This window comes from Schistocerca cancellata, chromosome 1, assembly GCF_023864275.1.
Source record: "Schistocerca cancellata isolate TAMUIC-IGC-003103 chromosome 1, iqSchCanc2.1, whole genome shotgun sequence".
NCBI classification, from domain to species: Eukaryota; Metazoa; Arthropoda; class Insecta; order Orthoptera; family Acrididae; genus Schistocerca; species Schistocerca cancellata.
Window position 1 is genome coordinate 174771085 of NC_064626.1, and position 19694 is coordinate 174790778.

The 19694-nt window shown below is 39.9% G+C and overlaps 1 protein-coding gene across 1 annotated transcript in view; it reads left to right on the forward strand.

The window, feature by feature from the left end:
• The window catches only part of LOC126168219 (uncharacterized), a 126850-nt gene that overhangs the window by 91449 nt on the left and 15707 nt on the right, over positions 1–19694 (forward strand). The window contains exon 6 of the mRNA XM_049920539.1: positions 11085–11319. Within this exon, the coding sequence (XP_049776496.1) occupies positions 11085–11319 (235 nt within the window). The remainder of the gene's footprint in view (positions 1–11084; positions 11320–19694) is intronic.

Here is a 19694-nt window from a genome sequence, read left to right on the forward strand (position 1 = left end):
TTTCAAGTCTCCAAGAATATTATCCAGCAAACGAGTAAGGACGGCTGCGCCAGTAGCCAAACCAAAGGGGACCCTATTCAACAGATTCCAATCAGTACAAAATGCTGTAACGTGTTTACACTCTTTGGTTAAGGGAACCTGATAATAGGCTTGATTCAGGTCGAGCACAGTAAACCAATTAGCCCTGGCAAACAAAGTAAAAGAGTTATGAAGATCAGGTAAAGGAATCAATTTGAGGAGAACCTTCTTATTTTGGCGACGGTAGCCAGCAACAGGCCAAAAGTCTCACCCTTGATCCTTAGGTACGAAGAATATAGGGGAGGCATAAGCGGATGTAGAAGGCTTAATAACTCCCTGCTGAAGCATTTTGGAGATCTTTTCCCTTAGTAACTTCATCTTAGGCAGTGAGAGACGCTATGGGGACTGCCTCACGGGAATATGGCAAGACAGACGAATATGGTAGTCAAGAACATTAGTAACCCCAGTCTATCACAGAGAAGCTCTGGGAACCTCTCCAACAAACCCGCTAGTTCAGAGGCCTGCTGGAAAGAAAGATGGGTGAGATCAAACTCACTAACCTTAGCATGAACAGCCAGGATTCCTGCATCTCGATGTACCTTACGTTTAGTATACTCACAGAACCCAAATTTCTGACCAGAAGTGAACATAAAGAAAAAGGTGTACCCCGAATAATCCAAGACAAGACCAGTTTTACCGATAAAATCACATCCCAAAATCAAATCGACCAGCAGCTCCTTAACCAAGGCCAAAGACAAGGGCCACAAGAAATCCCCAACTGAGATACTCCCTTGACCCAACCATGCAGAGGCAACACGTGCCCGTTGGCAACCTGACATCTCTGCACCGAAGAAGGGACCTGCCTAAGTCTTGCAAGATGACTAAATTTAAGAAACCATTCCAAGCTCAACAATGAAAAGGAGCTACCAGAATCCAAAAGGGCACAAATAGGTTCGCCACCTACTCAAGAACAAATATAAGGCAGTGGGGGTGATGATCAAGCAGTGACATGGGTACACCAGGCTCGACCCCGGTGTCGCTTCCCAGCCGGGTGTATTTATTGACTCTGGGTATCCGCGGCTGAACGCAAGTGCGAACTAATTGCCCTGTTAGACCGCACTGGAAACAACGCTGCGATTCCCCTTTAGCAGACTCAGCTGATGTTGGTAAACTGGAGTTCCCCTCAGTGATGCCCAGGGGCTGAACTTTAATTTCACGGTGTCTTATCATCCGAGAGCGGCAACGCGAATATCGCTACAGCAGTGGCACAAAGTTCTTCCCAAGTGGAGGGACGACTACGAAAAACAAAATGTGACTTATCCGCTGCTCGCATTCCTCTCAGGACAACCACAACTAACTCCCATTCTGCCAAGTCGACTAATAAGACCAAACAGGCCATCTTAACTCTTTCCACATGTTGATGCAACTCCTCCCTATCTTGCTGCATCTGCCAAATATAGTGACACTTGAGCTGTTTACGAACTCCCATGGTCAATCTTTCGCTGATCACAAGCTCCCTCAACTGCTGCAATGAAAACCTTCTGCCATGGCCCTGGATACCAGGGCCCTCAATTCGCTTTTAGTTAAAGGATACAATAGAGACAAAATTACCTGATGAGACACATCAAATGGATCAGCGTGTTGCTCAGAATGAACCAGCAACCATAACAATCTTTCAGTTTGCTCGAGTTGATCTATAGTTAATTCTGTGATGTCTCGAAACGGATGCACCAGGGAATTAGGCAATTTAACAAATGCCCCGCCTAACCCATTGGAGGACATAAGGGCATTATTCCCAGGCTCACTAGCACACCTCCCGGAAGATAACAAATCCTGCTTCCCTGTCCTCTTCCCATCAAGCTCTAAACACGTGACCTTAAACTGCAATTCGTTAACCAAAGACCTCAATTCAGTGGTTGATTTGTTATCACGATCCACTAATTTTAATGCCCTTAAGTCAGATATCCAGTGGGCTAAATTTATCAACTGTGCCCACACCCTGTCTGGCTGACTGCCACTAGGTAGAGTGCCCTCTGAAAAGCCAATGTTGTCCTCAAGACTCCTAACAGCTTTAAACAAAAACCCAATGGCTGCCTTTGTCTCACCCTCAACATCCAGTGTGACAACCGGCTGAAGAACGGTAGCACGCAAGCAGGCTGCTAACTCCGAAACACTACCCTCAATAGGCTGGCGTCTTACTGCCAGCTCGTAAGTGAGATGGACCTTCCTCAATACGCTGATCCCAGGGTACTGCCTTACCGCCATTACAGAGTTGATCACCTAAAACAGAACACAGTACCAAAGGCAGAAATTGTACAACACTAACAGACTTTAACAAAACAAACCAACAGTAACTGACATGGTGATATTACAGTCATAACCACACTATGCTGCCAGTGGAAACCTAGTAGTCGAGGGAAGGCAGGATTCAGTTAAGATTGTGGACGGGGTAGTAATCAGTTACTGTTGGTTGCCTTTTACAGTGACACACAATTTATTTTAAACCAGTAATTCCAGACTCAACAATAAATAAAAATACCATACGTTATCAATGAAGGAATAAACAACTGTGAATAATACTGTTTTCAGTGAGTTACAATGTAGCAACTCACCATTAAATACAGATACAGCTGATAATGTTTTAAAAGCAAGCCACTGCGATATGGGCAGAAGGCCTTACATGCCAGGAATGGCAATAAATTAAGAATTGTTTAAAACTTGCTGCAATTTACAAATTACAGGTATTGAAGTATTAAAGTCAAGTCGTCATAAACACACAGAAGGCATTAGACACCAAGAATGGTAGGAAATAAAGTTTTAAAGGCTTACTGCATAAATACAAATACCAAATTAGAATTTTAAGTAAAGTGACCACTATCATGGCTGAAGGCCTAACACCCAAAGAATGGCAATAAATTCAGATGCCAGGAATGGCTGTAAATCAGATTTTAAGACTTACTGCTAAAATACAAATACCAATTAGAATTTTAAGGCAAATGACCACAATCACGGTGGAAGGGCTTACTACTTCAGGGACGGCAATAATATAAAAAAATTTAGAAACCTGCTGTAAAACATCAAATACAATAGCAAAGGGCAGAAATACAATAGCAAACAGGTAAAATAAGATGATTGTAAACTTCGTAACCCAACCCCTATCATCCACTGAACACTACACTGCTAGGTTTATACCAGAAGGCGACCAGAACTATTAACTATACATATGTAACCATTAATGTAGGCATTGCAAAGTATTGTAATAAATAATACAGTAATCAAACACAAGGACCAGTACATAAGTCCCTTAAAGGGTTCGGAGGCAGATTATACCACAGAAGGCGTGGACTGAAGGAGTGTTACACTGAACTACTGGCCATCAGACCTCCTTTTAGAACACACGTCTTACAAGAACCAAGGGGTCACAGATGGTGCTCCAGGAATCGACCACTGAGAATGTCCAGCAAGTAACACATAAGCGAACGATGAGAAAGGCAGCCAAGAGTTGCATTCACTTCACAAGATGGTAACTCAGACTAGCAGTAGTCTTACGAATGACTAACGATAATCTTGCTGAAGCTACCTGACATCTGATAAACCAAATGCAATGATGGAACAATACACCAAAGCAGGAACCGGCAGTCTGCACTACATCCTCAGAATACTGTGTTCAGAGCGCCCAGAACGAGAAAGGAACCACTACCACCAGAGTAAAAGAATCACCAACCGGCCTGCAATCAAGAAAGTTGTCAGAACTACATGCCTTACCGGATGGGAGAGGCAACGCAAGGAAACATACACTGCCGTTACATACACTAACCCCCAGGGCAGGTAACTGGGGCTTTAGCGGCCACCAGGCAAGAAAAATTACCGTTGGCTGAACTTAACAAATTGAAACAAGTTGATCGCAGTAAATAGTAATAGGAAGATGAGGAAAGCTAATCAGATGTGCCTTCTCCAAGCACTCCACTCACTGCTCTTCGCCTCGGCGACACTACGAGCAGCAACACGAATCCAAGTCACTGGAGAATCACGAGATATCACAATTGTGGAGGTTTGTCTACTTGGATTGAAGTGCACTCACCTTAAAGCTTGGTGCATCTGGTTTACGACGAAGTCGTGCACCCTCGTGACCACAGCCCTTCCATCAGGCAGTCTATGCGTGCCGCTGGCGGTCCCAGCGTGTTTTGGCACTGCGTGGACCTGGCTCCTCCTGAGTCCCCAACCAAAGTGGCCCACTCACATGATCCGGCAAAATGACGACGTCGCCCCAAAATACGCCAACTAAACGATATCATCTGGCCGCCAACAGAGGGTGGAAACCTACAAACAGCACCAACCCGAGCTGCAGCATGGCTCACAAGATGATGGCATTCCTTTAGTGGATAAAATAAAAAAACCATTGTGAAGGATGTTGTTTATTGGGCCACTGAGGCTTGGCAGAATATTTCAGAAAATACTCCGAGAAAATTGTAGAGGAAACGGTAGACATCTCTTGAATTTCAGGACAACCTAGTTGAAAATGAGGAGGAAAATCTACTACAAATGTACAAACAATCCCTGGATGTGTAGAAGCTAGTGAAGGAGATGTAGATGAGTGGATGGCAATGGATGGGGTATGTGTGGAGAACCTTACTGATGCTGATTTAGTTGTTGCTGTGACTCAAGTCCAGGAAGAAGTGGACTGCTGTGACGGAAGTGACAATGAGCCTGAAAGTGACAGAGGAGAGCTGGTGCCACAGAGTGATGCAGCAGAAGTCCTTGACCTCGCACTGCGTTATTTGGAGCAACAGCCCACTGTTACACCTGCTGTTTTGATGTTTATGAGACAGTGACACAACTATGCATCACATAACAGACTGTCTTCATTGAGCCAAAAAGCAATGACTTGAGTTTTTGTCATCTGAAAAGTAGGGATAAAATGTCCACTGTATTTTAGTAAGTTTGACAGCTTTTCTTTCATTGTTATGCACTGTTTAAACCCAATGTTTTTTGCCAATTTTTCTAATACACGTTTACTGTACTGTGTAAATTAAAATAGTGTGTATGTACAGCAGTTTACCACACAGTTTTCCATTCTTAGATTAACATTTTTCATTTTCGGATTACCGGGGTTCAGATTAGTGGGACTCTGCTGTATAAGAACACACTAGGCAATACTGACCCTGCAACTTACCATAGGTGAGGCAAATCTGTGTTTATAACATTTATAGATTTAAAGGCAGCTTTTGGTAATGATGACTGAATGTATTCTGTGAAATTCTTTAGGTAGCAGGATAAAATACGGGAAGTGAAAGGTTATTTACAACTTGTATAGAAGCTAAACTGCAGTATGTGACATGAATGGGAACCAGTAGCTGAGAAGGCAGTGATATAGGGCTGTAGCATATCCAGGATGTTATTTAATCTGTACATTGAGCAGGTGCTAAATGGACGCGAGGAGAAATTTGGAAAGGCAATTAAAGTTCTGGTGAAGAAATAAAAACTATGGTTTGCCAGTGACGTAATTGATTTTAAGACTAGTCATAGTTTTGGAACTTGTTTAAATGACACAAGGAGTGTGCTTGGTGGAAGGGGGGGGGAGGGGATTTCCAGTGTTGACAAATTTTATATATCCAGTTCAGATGAGCTGAGATCTGTTTTGTACAGACATCCATCACAGCTATGTCCATGTTAAAACAGAGAAAACAAATTGCTAGATGTGTATGGAAATAAGCCCTAATCTCCTTTTGCTGCCCTCCCTCTTTCTCCATCTTCTCCTCCCCCTCTCTTTGTCCATCTACTTGTCTTCCCCCATGTCGTCCTCCTCCTCCTCCTCCTCCTCCTCCTCTCCCCTCCCCTCCCCTCCCCTCCCTCTCTCACTGTGCATCTCTTCCCCCCTCCCAATCTCTCTCCATCTTCTCCTCATCCCTCTCTCTGTCCATCTCCTCATCCCTCCTTCTCTGTCTGTTTTCTCTGCCTCCTCCACTCTGCCCATCTCCTCTTTCCCTCTCTCTCTGACCTTGAGCCTTGTTTATTGTTACTGAAAATGAAACGTTCAGTAAATCGGTTGGGATAATTAATGTAAGGGGTACAGGAGAGACCTCTCCATCTGCTGGACCTGTGAGGGTAGTAGCTTCAGTGACAGTATTTCTCATCTGTGAATGAGTAAGATTGTAAAGTTCCAAATGATTCAGATTACAAAGTAGTATTCTAATTGTAAGTCAGCAAACCATAAACCCAGACAGCATTCTTCTTTCCTCTTAAAATTGCCTGTGGTGATGAAAACAAAGCAGCACATTGTTGTATATAAAATTACATACAGGGTGGTCCATTGGTAGTGACAGGGCCAAATATCTCATGAAATAAGCATCAAACGAAAAAACTACAAAGAATGAAACTCGTCTAGCTTGAAGGGGGCAACCAGATGGTGCTATGGTTGACCCGCTAGATGGTGCTGCCTTAGGTCAAACTGATATCAACTGCATTTGTTTAAATAGGAACCCCTATTTTTTTATTACATATTCGTGTAGTACGTAAAGAAATATGAATGTTTTAGTCGGACCACTTTTTTCGCTTTGTGATAGATGGCGCTGTAATAGTCACAAACATATGGCTCACAATTTTAGACGAACAGTTAGTAACAGGTAGGTTTTTTAAATTAAAATACAGAACGTAGGTACGTTTGAACATTTTATTTCGGCTGTTCCAAAATATTTTTGATTTTAATAGTTGTCTACACATCAAACAAAATTATAGGGAACATTACCAATACGCAACACTGTGGTTCACAATTGAGGTTGAACGAATGACCGACAGTTTTTCTGTCATTGTGATGGTAATGTTACCAACAACAGATTACACAGTTATTAAACTGAAAAGGATGTAAAATGTGTGACAGTTCACATGATGAAGGAAGGCCATGCTACATGTTTTAATAGCAAATCTTGTCATAAGGAGCTTCAATCATATGCAGCACTGTGAATCACAACAGAGGTGGAAACAATGTAAGGCAATTTTTATGTCTTAGTGCCAGTTTAGGTAACAACAACAGATTCAATTTATTGAAATGAAAATGTACAAAATGTATGACAATGTAAGTAATATAAAGAGACGCTATAAAAGAAAAAAAATAATAAAAACTGCAGCTAGGTCTGTGGCTAGATGCTTACCAAGTGCACGCACAAAGGTGGAGAACTTAGATTCTTGGAATTTTATTATAATCTTATACCTTCAATTTACCATTGCCCATCACACTCTTACAGAAATGTATGTATTTGTAACTGACTTTGTACCATGATGTCATATGGTTGCTATTCCTACTCTTATGGGAAAAACCTTACATAATTGAGCTTTATACAATTTATAGTAATTGAATTTTACACAATTCATAGAGTGCATTGGTGAGATTTAGTCATAGTTATCGTCTGCATGTAGGTGGTGGTATTACCTGAAGTCTAACTTCATATCGGTTGAAGGTGGAAGCCATTGTAACTTGTCTTCCTCAGACAAGACAGTAATAATAATATTTGTGTATCTCAATATTGTATGTGCAGTACATATTTTGGATTGAATACTTTTAATATTCAAGGACTAGGTGTGAGTATGCTGATACTTCAGCTATTGGTAAATATTGAACTGTAATTCATTCTATAATTACATTGTTAGTGCACTTATTTATATCTCCGAACTTCCATAGGCATCTAAAACTTCTAAGTACATAATATATACTACTAGCAATTAGCACTCGTAAAGATTGAATCAGTTAACATCTATGGTCACATTGATCACATTGAATTCTTGATAGGTCAGGGGTGCACTACACAAGGAAGCAGCTATGCAGGGAGAAGAGTACTTGTGGAGTGCACACGGGGTTTTTACTCTAAGCAGTAGGTTCAGGTTCACTGATGAACACTTGCCAGACAACTGGCATATAGCAAAGTCAGACTGCATTCTAAGTAAAGGCACATTCTATCAAAATTTTATCAGTATATTGTCAAATAATTGCTAACAAAATTCCTGAATTTACTGCCCTCCAGGAAAGTTCATGCACTCAAATTATTCTCAGGACTGAGAGTTGGCTGAAACCCAAAGTAGAAAGTTCTGAGATGCTTAGCGATGCTAGTTGAAAAGATACCAGGTGATCAAAAAGTCAGTATAAATTTGAAAACTTAATAAACCACAGAATAATGTAGATAGAGACGTAAAAATTGACACACTTGCTTGGAAATACATGGGGTTTTATTAGAACCGGGAAAAAACGTTCACAAAATGTCCAACAGATGCGTGTAATTTGGTGATGACCCTGTGCTCAGCCGCCACTTTCGTCATGCTTGGCCTCCCAGGCCCCCAGACCTCAGTCCATGCGATTATTGGCTTTGGGGCTACCTGAAGTCGCAAGTGTATCGTGATCGACCGACATGTCTAGGGATGCTGAAAGACAACATCCGACACCAATGCCTCACCATAACTCCGGACATGCTTTACAGTGCTGTTCGCAACATTATTCCTTGACTACAGCTATTGTTGAGGAATGATGGTGGACATATTGAGCATTTCCTGTAAAGAACATCATCTCTGCTTTGTCTTACTTTTTTATGGTAATTATTGCTATTCTGATCAGATGATGTGCCATCTGTTGGACATTTTTTTAACTTTTGTATTTTTCTTTTTTTTAATTCTAATAAAACCCCATGTCATTCCAAGCATGTGTGTCAATTTGTACCTCTCCATCTACATTGTTCCGCGATTTATTCAGTTTTCAAATTTATACTGACTTTTTGATCACCCTGTACTTTAGACCCCATAGTAGGGAGTGTGTTCATTGCAACTGACAAAAACGTTCTGTCTACTAAGTTCAAATTGAGGGAAGTTATCCAGTTGCGTATAACAGGTGTAGGTGAAATCGAGTTAATTGTTGGATGTTTTGAGCAGCCACCCAATTCTGCTATGATGGTTTTAGAGCCATTGACGACATTAATCTACCAAGTATAAACTGGAATATGTATGGATTCATTGCAGGGGTATGAACAGTCTTTCAAAGATCATTTGAACACTTTTCCGAAAGCTGTCTTGAGCTGCTAGTTCAACTGTAGCTACAAACAGGCCTGACTTAATCGACGGCATCAGTATGGAGGCAGGGATTAGTGACCAGGATGTTACTGTAGCGAGATTGATTACTAAAGTTAATAAATCAATCAAGAAGGCTAGGAGAGTATTTCTGCTTGAAAAATCAGATAGAGCACTGTTAGCACCAACATAGACAATGAGTTGACACCATTTGTTTCCATTACAATGGACACACAGGAATTATGGGCAAAAGTTAAACTGATTGTAAATTATACTCAGGAAAAGTATGTACCAAGTAAGTGGATTAAGAATAGAAAAGACCCCACCATGATTTAACAACATAATTTAAAAAATGCTGAGGAAGCAAAGGCTGTTGCACTCTTAGTTCAAAAGAGAATGCAAAAATGACAGCTGGCAAAAGTTAATAGAAATTCATGCATCTGTAAAAAGATCAATGTGAGAAGCTTACAACTACTGCCACTGTCATACCTTAGGAAAGACCTTGCCAAGAACCGAAACAAATTCTGGTCCTATTTAAAATCACTGTGTGTGTGTATAAGGCTTCTACCCAGTTACTTATTGACCAGTCTGGTGTGGCAGTAGAAGATAGCAAAAATAAAGCCAAATTTTTAAATTTCACATCTAAGACCAGTTCTTGCAAGGGAATCGTACATACATACATACCGTCATTTGACTGTTGCACAGGCTCCTATATGGAGAACATAGTAATAAACATACCTGGTGTACAGAAACAACTGAAAAAATTAAAGCAAGTAAGTCGGTAGGTCTAGATGGAATCCCAGTTCACTTTTACAAACAGTACTCTACAGCATTAGTTCCATACTTAACTTGCATTTCTTGTGAATTTCTCACTTAGGGCAAAGTCCGAAGGGACTGGAAAAAGGCGCAGGTGACTTCCATATATAAGAAGGGTAAAGAAACAGACCTGCAAAATTACAGACCAGTATATTTAACATTGGTTTGCTGCAGAAACCTTGAACAAATTCTCAGTTCGAATATAAAAAAATTCCTCGAGACCAACAATCTTCTCTCCACGGATCAGAAAGGTTGTAGAAAGCATCACTTGTATGAATCTCAGCTTGCCCTTTCCTCATATGAGATCTTGTGAACCATGGATGAAGGGCAACAGGCGGAGCCAATTTTCATAGATTTCCATGAAGCATTTGAAATGTTGCCACACTGCTGACTATTAACGAAGGTACAAGCATTTGGAATAGGTTCCTAGGAATGTGAGTGGCTCGAAAACATCTTAAGTAACAGGACCCAATATGTTGCCCTCGATGGCAAGTGTTCATCAGAGACAAGGGTATCATCAGGAGTGATTCAGGAAAGTGTGATAGGACCAGTCTTATTTTCTATAAAAAGCAGCAGTCTGCAACTTTCTTCTGCTGATGCTCTGGTATATGAAAACGTGATGTTGTCAAGTGACGGTAGGAGGATGCAAGATCATTGTTTTGTAAGCTGTTGTATTTTGCTAATGTGAGGAAAAATTGGTTCCATATCTTTGATCTGAAGACAGATAGATTGTTAGCCAAAAGTAGTAATCAATCCAAATAAAGAAGATTTTATGTGTGATCTTGACTTCATGGATTTCAGTCCCTAAAAAAGGCTAATTATTTTGCCTGCTAGCTGTTGATTGCATCTGTTTACTTAGCTACAGAGCAGTCGTAGTAAATGTTTCTATAAAATGATAATAGCAGTGTGTCCTCCAATACCCCTAGTATATGAATTGGAAAACAGCAAATATTAATTCTGTTTATAACATCATAAATAAATATGTTTGTTAGGTACTTATAAATGTTTCAACTCTTTAACTGTGGTTTAAAATCTTTGGACTGTGGTGGTAGTTTCTTCCACTACACTTTGGGCAAGAAGCTGTAATGTATGACACAGATGTTTTTACTAACCATATTGTGATGGACTTTTGAGCTATCAGTTGTAAATTATACATGCCTCGACTGTTTCGCAAATAGCTTATCACTTTTTTTTTTGTGGTATAGGTTGTTAAAAAGCTAAAGCCAGAAATAATTTTCTCGGCTCATGATCACAAATCATTGCATACAACTATGCATATATTGAGGCCAGGTGATGACACTGTTATACAAGCTCTGCTTCCAAGTAGTGGTCCGGTTTGGAAATTTTTTCTCCAGACGGAAATAGTACAAGAAATAATGGTGCCTACATGTTCATACAGAATGGGAGTGCAGGATGTAGGCTATGGTGCTGCCTTGTTTGGTAAGTGTGCTAATGCATGTTTCTGCCAGCAGCTGTTGTTTATTCTACCATTATTTTGTAGGTCTGTTTTAATGATAACAAGAATATTTGATAGACTCTTATTCTGGATAGTGCATGGAATATATCTGAAGATGGTGTGCAGTGTTGTCTTGGCTAGACATTTGTTAGTGCATAGATGAAACCTACTATAAATTATTTTGCTCTCATATTCTGTAGATCAAAATGATTGGGGTTGAAAGGATCATTCTACCTCATAATTTAGTGTAATAATAATACACAACATGTATTTTTAGTAAAATTCTTCTTTGACTTCAATTTTGATTACAATTTCCACTTTTCATTTTGTACCACAATAGTCCTAGATACGTGTAGGAATGCCTTAATATGAACACAAAGTTCATCCCTACTGTAGTCATTCTTAAATCTGTGCTTATTCACATTTTAAAGACATTTCAACTTAATAAATCATAACAATTGAAAGCCGTATAGACTGATAATTGACTGTGACTATTTCAAAAATATGAAAACATTTTTGAAAGACCACCACCACTCACAAATTTTTGTTGACTCACTAAATTATTTAATAAAGCAACATGTTTTGATGTAAATTGTTAAGTAAGTCAACAAAAGTTCCTGACTGGTAGCAATCTCTGAAAAATCTGTTCAGATCATAGCAAAAAATAAATAAATAAATAAATAAATAAAAATAATTGACTACTAAAGTGTAATAAGAATATGAGTATATTGATGCATCTATAGTAGTGTCTTCTACTGTAATTTTTCTATTTCATGGTATGTAACTTAGAAATAGTGCATGAATTTGGTCCTTTGAGGCTATGCAGAGTTCACCATTCTGTTTATCCTTATCTTCTGTGCCTAAAACTATTTTACCCAAAGAAGATCAAACACACTATTTCTATTTCGGAGACAATATGCATGTATTATAGGTTTGAAGCACACAGTATAGGTAGCTCTAGTAACCTTTGGACTGAAACAATAATTGTATACAAGTGAAATGTAACTGCAGAAATGAATGGCAACTTTTTTATTAGCATTTATTTTGAAAGTGAAGTTCCCATGGGCTACAGTTTTGTACAAAGAAATTACAGTCAGGCATGAAAAATATTATTTGAAAGTTGTAAAACTATAAGGAGACAGAATTGTCTGAAGTACCTTTTTTCAGGAGTTCAAGTTCCATGTACCGTCAAGTGACACACTTAAAAGTAGGAAAAGATGCATCTAAGTTTGGAAATGAAGTTCCTCCCTCAGCTGGAAAAGAGTGATAGGTTGGGGGAGCTTAAAAAGGAGGGAAAGATGGAGGAAGAGGCATTAGAGAGAGTAGGAGGTCAAAGGTATTACATTGTAAAGTAGTGTGCCAGCTTCAATCTGGAGATGATAGGACAGAGTGAGAAGTAAACATGGATTAAAATGAACAGAAATGAGAAGTGCAACAATGTACTAGAAAGAAAGCAGAAAAGGAAATAGGGAAAAACCAAAATGAGAGAGAGAGAGAAAGATGAAGATGAAAAGTAACAAAGTTATAGCAATAATAATGAAATTCCGTCATTGAAAAATTGAGTGGGTGGTAACTGCGTACTGAGAGAGGATGAAATAATTCGTTTCTGAACAATACTTGCTGTATGGCGTTCAACCAATTACCTTAAGGCTAAAATCAAGAAGTAGCTTCCTCTGAGCAACTGAGGGTTATGAGCACTAAGCTCAGTATAAATTGGAGATAATGTAAACTTTAAAAGTCTGTCATTGGATAAACTATCAAAAGAACTAGCCCCAAACCATCTCAAAAACTGGGAAGTCAGGAAGTCTCTTAACAGGTTACAGACAGGAAATCCGTAGTAAAGCTCTTAAAATGATACACATTTGTGTGTGCAGCCATGGAGTTCCATATCCACAACTGCTAATACCATTCTGTTGTCTACATCTCTCCTAAAGTAGCCTAACTAATCTGTTTTTTACATATCTCAAGGCCTATTTTTTTGTTGTTCGTTGTAAATGTTGTAAGTACTGTAAATTTACATATTTGTTTTGTTTCCCTAATTTTTATTTCCTGTTTGAGAAAATTCTTAATTTGTTGCATCTGATAATGGAGGAAGGGAAGATTGTTAATGGAGATTAAGGCCAGAAGGGTGGCTAGGTGTGAGGATATGTTGGAGATGCATTGTGTGTTACTCATAACTTTAAATATAATTAATCAAATCCATTATTAATCTGCAGTAAATGTGCATTGCAAAGACACTGATAAAAAATTCTTATCAGGTCATTATATTACACTGCCCGGCAAATTTCAAAGGTTGAGGTAGCATGTGACATTATTGCAGTGATTATAAAATATAATCAAATTTACAAATAACTTGGAAGTACGATATCAACTAGCATCTGGCTTGGATGCATGTACTGCTTGTGTTGAAAAGGGTGTCATAAAGCTGTTGCGTCCTCCACTGAGGTGAGTTGGCTGCAACTGTTGTAACTAGCCCTTGATATCCTGGATGCTGTCTCTGGGCCGAGTTGACACCTGAACTGGTCCCACTATGGGGGTAGATATGAGGATATTGCTTGCTATGAGAGCACCTCTACATCACATAGACAGTTCATAGAGGTACTTGCGGTGAGTGGCCAAGCATTGTCGTGTTGAAAAAGGGCGCCACAATATGTTGTATATGAGGTAACAGTGCTGTCAGAATCCCTTCAGCCACTACCAGCCATGACCTGAAGTCATACCCAGTGACTCCTCACACAATGATACCAGAAGCAGCACCTCTGTGCTTCTTCAAAACATTGGAATGTACTTCTTCAAAACATTGGAAGAAGGGAACCTCTCCAGAGGTCAGTGCCATATTCACCAACATTGGCCATTTGGGGTTGTGCAGTTCCGCAATTCGTGCTGAATCCAGTGCAATACCATTCATCAGTACTACATGCTTCCCCATCAGACACCAATCAAAACACAGCTGTTTTAAAGGCAGCCTATGGAGGGGACAGTAATTGACTAGTAAGGCTGCTGTTAGTCTCTGACCAATGATGTGGGATAACACAGAAAATTGCAGGGATTTTATTACTTGTTCTTGTGTGGCAGGTGCAGAAGTGAAAGGGTTAAGTTTTTCTTGGTGCACAGTATGGTGATCCTCCTCTATGGTGGTCGGATGGGGCTGACCAGAACCCTGATAATGAGTATGCCTGTCCTCATGTTGCCATGCAGGTGAACATTGGATAACTGTCACATCTCAATGGCCCACAAATCTGGATTTGCACTGTTTGACCAGCTGGCCAAATGGAGACACACAACAAGGCTCATTTTTAATTCTGTCAGATGCTGATAATGCTGTCTTATATGAGTACATAGCTTGTTTGTGTCCTACACGATGATCACTCATCATCTGATGTGGTTACCACCCCATATGTACCCAACCATGCCTGGTAACAACATTAAACATGAACAACACTAATGCCCTCTGGTGGCCTTTCTACCTGTCACAGAGAATTGCAGTTCTATAATCTTCTATGTGCCCACCAATTATGTGTACATATACAGTTATAATAGAAGGAAACATTCCACGAAGGAAAAATATATCTAAAAACAAAGATGATGTGACTTACCAAGTGAAAGTGCTGGCAGGTCGACAGACACACAAACGAACACAAACATACACACAAATTTCAAGCTTTCGCAACAAACTGTTGCCTCATCAGGAAAGAGGGAAGGAGAGGGAAAGACGAAAGGATGTGGGTTTTAAGGGAGAGGGTAAGGAGTCATTCCAGTCCTGGGAGCATTTTCATATGTCTGCTTGTGTCTGTATATGTGTGGATGGATATGTGTGTGTGTGCGAGTGTGTACCCGTCCTTTTTTCCCCCTAAGGTAAGTCTTTCCGCTCCCGGGACTGGAATGACTCCTTACCCTCTCCCTTAAAACCCACATTCTTTCGTCTTTCCCTCCAACAGTTTGTTGCGAAAGCTTGAATTTTGTGTGTATGTTTGTGTTCGTTTGTGTGTCTGTCGACCTGCCAGCACTTTCACTTGGTAAGTCACATCATCTTTGTTTTTAGATATACATATACAGTTACATTGACATCCAACCATGTCTTCTTGATGCTTCACATTTTTATCAGGTACTGTAGTTATATCCAAGCATAGGCTCCAAATGATTTCAGAAATTTTCTCTGACAAAAAATATATTGTTTCTGCTTCAGTCTAGACGTATTACTTCTCTTCCAATGTTGTTTGCAAACATTGTAACTTCTTTGGTGACAGTACTCAGTAAATGTCTGAAGATGGCCTTGTGAGCCTAAAACCGGTTAACACAATAAAAGTAATATTGTAGAACAAAAGCAAACTCATGCTTTTCATTTATTAAATGTAATGGATTTAGAAAGTGATAGTTAACTACAGACACTGTATATATTCTACAACAAATAGTTGAACAAATGAGAATTCAACTTGTAAACACATATATCTATTACAGTCTTTGTAAAAGCCTTTATCTTTGTAGATAGAAATAAACTTTGGACATAAATGGATATTAGTGGTATCCCAGCAAGTCAATGAAAGCCACAAATAGCATATACAAGAACTCAATAAATGCAGACAAAACAAAGATTTATGAAATTTAACAAATAAAGGAATACAATAAGAGTGCCAAAATTGAAGGCAACATAATTAAATGTGGCTGTAGCGGTTATAAAGCTAAGTGCTGACAAAGTTGTTTCTGCATTGTTATACAGTTACTAAATTTAATAGTTTTCAACGGTGTTTCATGCTGTCTCTGGTGAAAAAAGATTTAATAAACGTTTGGAAACATTCACTCGCTGTTTTTTTAGAGTTTTCTGTGTGTTGAAGTCATTTAGCAAATTTCGTGCTTTAAATTTCAGCTAATGTTTCTTATTGTTTCTAGTGAAATATTTCAATAAAATTTTCATTCACTGTGTTAACCTCATTGAGTGTTCCACTGGCTGCTGGAATTTTTGGTTTTAGCTAATAAATTTTGTGAAGTTTTGCTGGTATTGGTATTAGTTGTGGTTTAGTAGTATTAATAAAAGTTGTTGCTTTCTTAGTAGAGAGAGAATTTTGTGACCACTATTGTTAAGTCGATAAGTAGTTCTACTGGTGTAACTGAACTTAGGTAACATAGACGATAGTCTTTTTCAGTAACTGTAAAATTTTACCATGAGTGAGAAGTGTGGGCTCTGTTGTAGGTTTGTTAGTAGTGACTTATGGTGTGGGATTTGTTCAAAGTATTTTCATTGGGGGCAAGGGATGCAGTGGGGAAGCCAGTGGGCATTCTAGTGAGATCCTCTCATGGGAATGCAGAATCTGTAGTAGAAATAAGTTGATAGAGGAGCAGGAGCGTAAGATTTGTGTCCTTCGGGTGCAGTTACAATATGCAAAGGAGCAACTAGATAGGTTAAGGAGGGTGAAGGGTGGTGGGGAATGGGAACTGGCAGTTGGAAAGAAGGCAGCTTTAAGGAGGAGGTATTCAGACAGTTGTACTTTGCGTATATGCAATAGATTTGGCCAACTGTCAGAGCTGAGTGGTGAGGAAACTCTTGTAGCTGTAGGTGTAGGAGACATGCAGCAGTCTTCAGTAGTTAGGAGGCCTAAGTCAGTTGCAAAGTCTATCAGAAGGAAGACGGTTTTGCTGCTAGGTAGTTCACATGGTAGAGGTGTGGACCAGCAGTTAGAGGAAGTGTTGGAGAGTGAGTACCAGGTCACCAGCATTGTGAAGCCTAGTGCAGGGTTGGCTCTGGTGACTGACAGCACAGGGGAGTTCTGTAGGAATTTTATGGCGGAGGATCAGGTACTGATAGTGGCTGGAGCAGGGAATAGACTTGATAGGGACGTGGAATGTGATGTAGGTGGTGACCTGGTAAAGATAGCTACTCAAACTGGTGGCACTAACGTGCATTTCGTGCAACTGTTTTCAGCGTCATGATCGGCCACATCTTAATTCGACTGTTAGGCGCGTTAACATGGGGCTGGAGAAGGCACTGGTGGCAGAGGGCATGGGTCACATTGCAATGGTGCCAGTTGAGTTTGTAAGTAGATAGGGTTTCATTACATCTACATCTACATTTATACTCCGCAAGCCACCCAACGGTGTGTGGCGGAGGGAACTTTACGTGCCACTGTCATTACCTCCCTTTCCTGTTCCAGTCGCGTATGGTTCGCGGGAAGAACGACTGTCTGAAAGCCTCCGTGCACGCTCTAATCTCTCTAATTTTACATTTGTGATCTCCTCGGGAGGTATAAGTAGGGGGAAGCAATATATTCGATACCTCATCCAGAAACGCACCCTCTCGAAACCTGGCGAGCAAGCTACACTGCGATGCAGAGCGCCTCTCTTGCAGAGTCTGCCACTTGAGTTTGTTAAACATCTCCGTAATGCTATCACGGTTACCAAATAACCCTGTGACGAAACGCGCCGCTCTCCTTTGGATCTTCTCTATATCCTCTGTCAACCCGATCTGGTACGGATCCCACACTGATGAGCAATACTCAAGTATAGGTCGAACGAGTGTTTTGTAAGCCACCTCCTTTGTTGATGGACTACATTTTCTAAGGACTCTCCCAATGAATCTCAACCTGGTACCCGCCTTACCAACAATTAATTTTATATGATCATTCCACTTCAAATCGTTCCGCACGCATACTCCCAGATATTTTACAGAAGTAACTGCTACCCGTGTTTGTTCCGCTATCATATAATCATACAATAAAGGATCCTTCTTTCTATGTATTCGCAAAACATTACATTTGTCTATGTTAAGGCTCAGTTGCCACTCCCTGCACCAAGTGCCTATCCGCTGCAAATCTTCCTGCATTTCGCTACAATTTTCTAATGCTGCAACTTCTCTGTATACTACAGCATCATCCGCGAAAAGCCGCATGGAACTTCCGACACTATCTACTAGGTCATTTATATATATTGTGAAAAGCAATGGTCCCATAACACTCCCCTGTGGCACGCCAGAGGTTACTTTAACGTCTTTAGACGTCTCTCCGTTGATAACAACATGCTGTGTTCTGTTTGCTAAAAACTCTTCAAGGCGTGGTACCTTGATAGGTATGGGAAGGGGAGGCTGGCAAAGCTTATAGGTGACAGTGTAGTGGGTGGTGGTGGGATCACTCATGGAAAAATCCTGTAGTAGTTGGTTTTACAGCTGCACCTTTTTTAGATTGAAGTCTGATAGGTATACCTGCTTAAAGGATGTTCCTTTAACTAAGTAATCACCTTCAGAGGACATCATGTTTCCAAGAAGAGAAGGAACTAGCATATTTCATCATAATATAAGAGGTATTAGAGAAAAAGTTAGTGAACTGCTTATAGATGCTGACTCTGTAATTATTGATATAGCAGAGAACCGCTTCCTTTACCAGGATATGGATTAGCTGGCTGTTTTTTGAGGAGTTCCTTGTGGAATGGGGGAGTGGCCATGTATATAAAAAAACAGTATTCCATTTCAGTCCATAGACGTATCACGGCACTGCACTGAACATGTATTTGAATGTTGTGCAGGGTCAGTTGAATTTAGTGAAACTAAACTTCTAATTGTTGTTGTTTATAGGTCCCCTAACTGTGACAGAGCTTTTCTGCTCAAGCTAGAGATGGTTCTTGATTCACTTTATAGGAAGTCCCAGAAATTAATTATATGTGGTGACTTCAATATTAACTTTGTATATGATTGTGCAAGAAAAAGTATGTTGGTAGATCTCCTAAATTCATATAATCTGATGCAGACTGTGTTTTTTCCAACTAGGGTGCAGGGGAACAATAGCACAGTTGTAGACAATATTTTCATTCATTCTTCATTTCTTCATGGGAATTCTGTTAGTAAAAGGCTTTTGTACTCAAACAAATGTCACATATAATTACAAACTGTGTTGGAAAGTTAATACAACAGCAATGGAGAGCTCTTTAAAGCTCGTCAAGGAACAAGAGTGGCAGGATGTTTATAGTGCTAATAACATAGATAACAAATGTAATGCTTTCCATAACACATTTCTCATACTCTTTGAGAGTTGCTTTCCATTAGAATATTCTAAACGTGGTACTAGCAATAAAAGGCAGCCTGGGTGGCTGACTAGTGTAACAAGGATGTTATGTAGAACAAAGCGGGAATTATATCAAAATGTTAAAAGTAGTCACAATCAAGTTACATTATCCCATTACAAACAGTACTGTAATGTGCTCAAGAATGTTATAAGGATGGCAAAGAGTACGTGGGATGCAAATAGTATAGCTAATTCACAGGATAAAACTAAAACCATATGGTCAGTTGTGGACGAAGTGTCTGGTCAGCAGCACAGGGTCATGATATAAAGTCAGTTCATAGTAAAAATATTTCTGTGACTGATAAATCAGATGT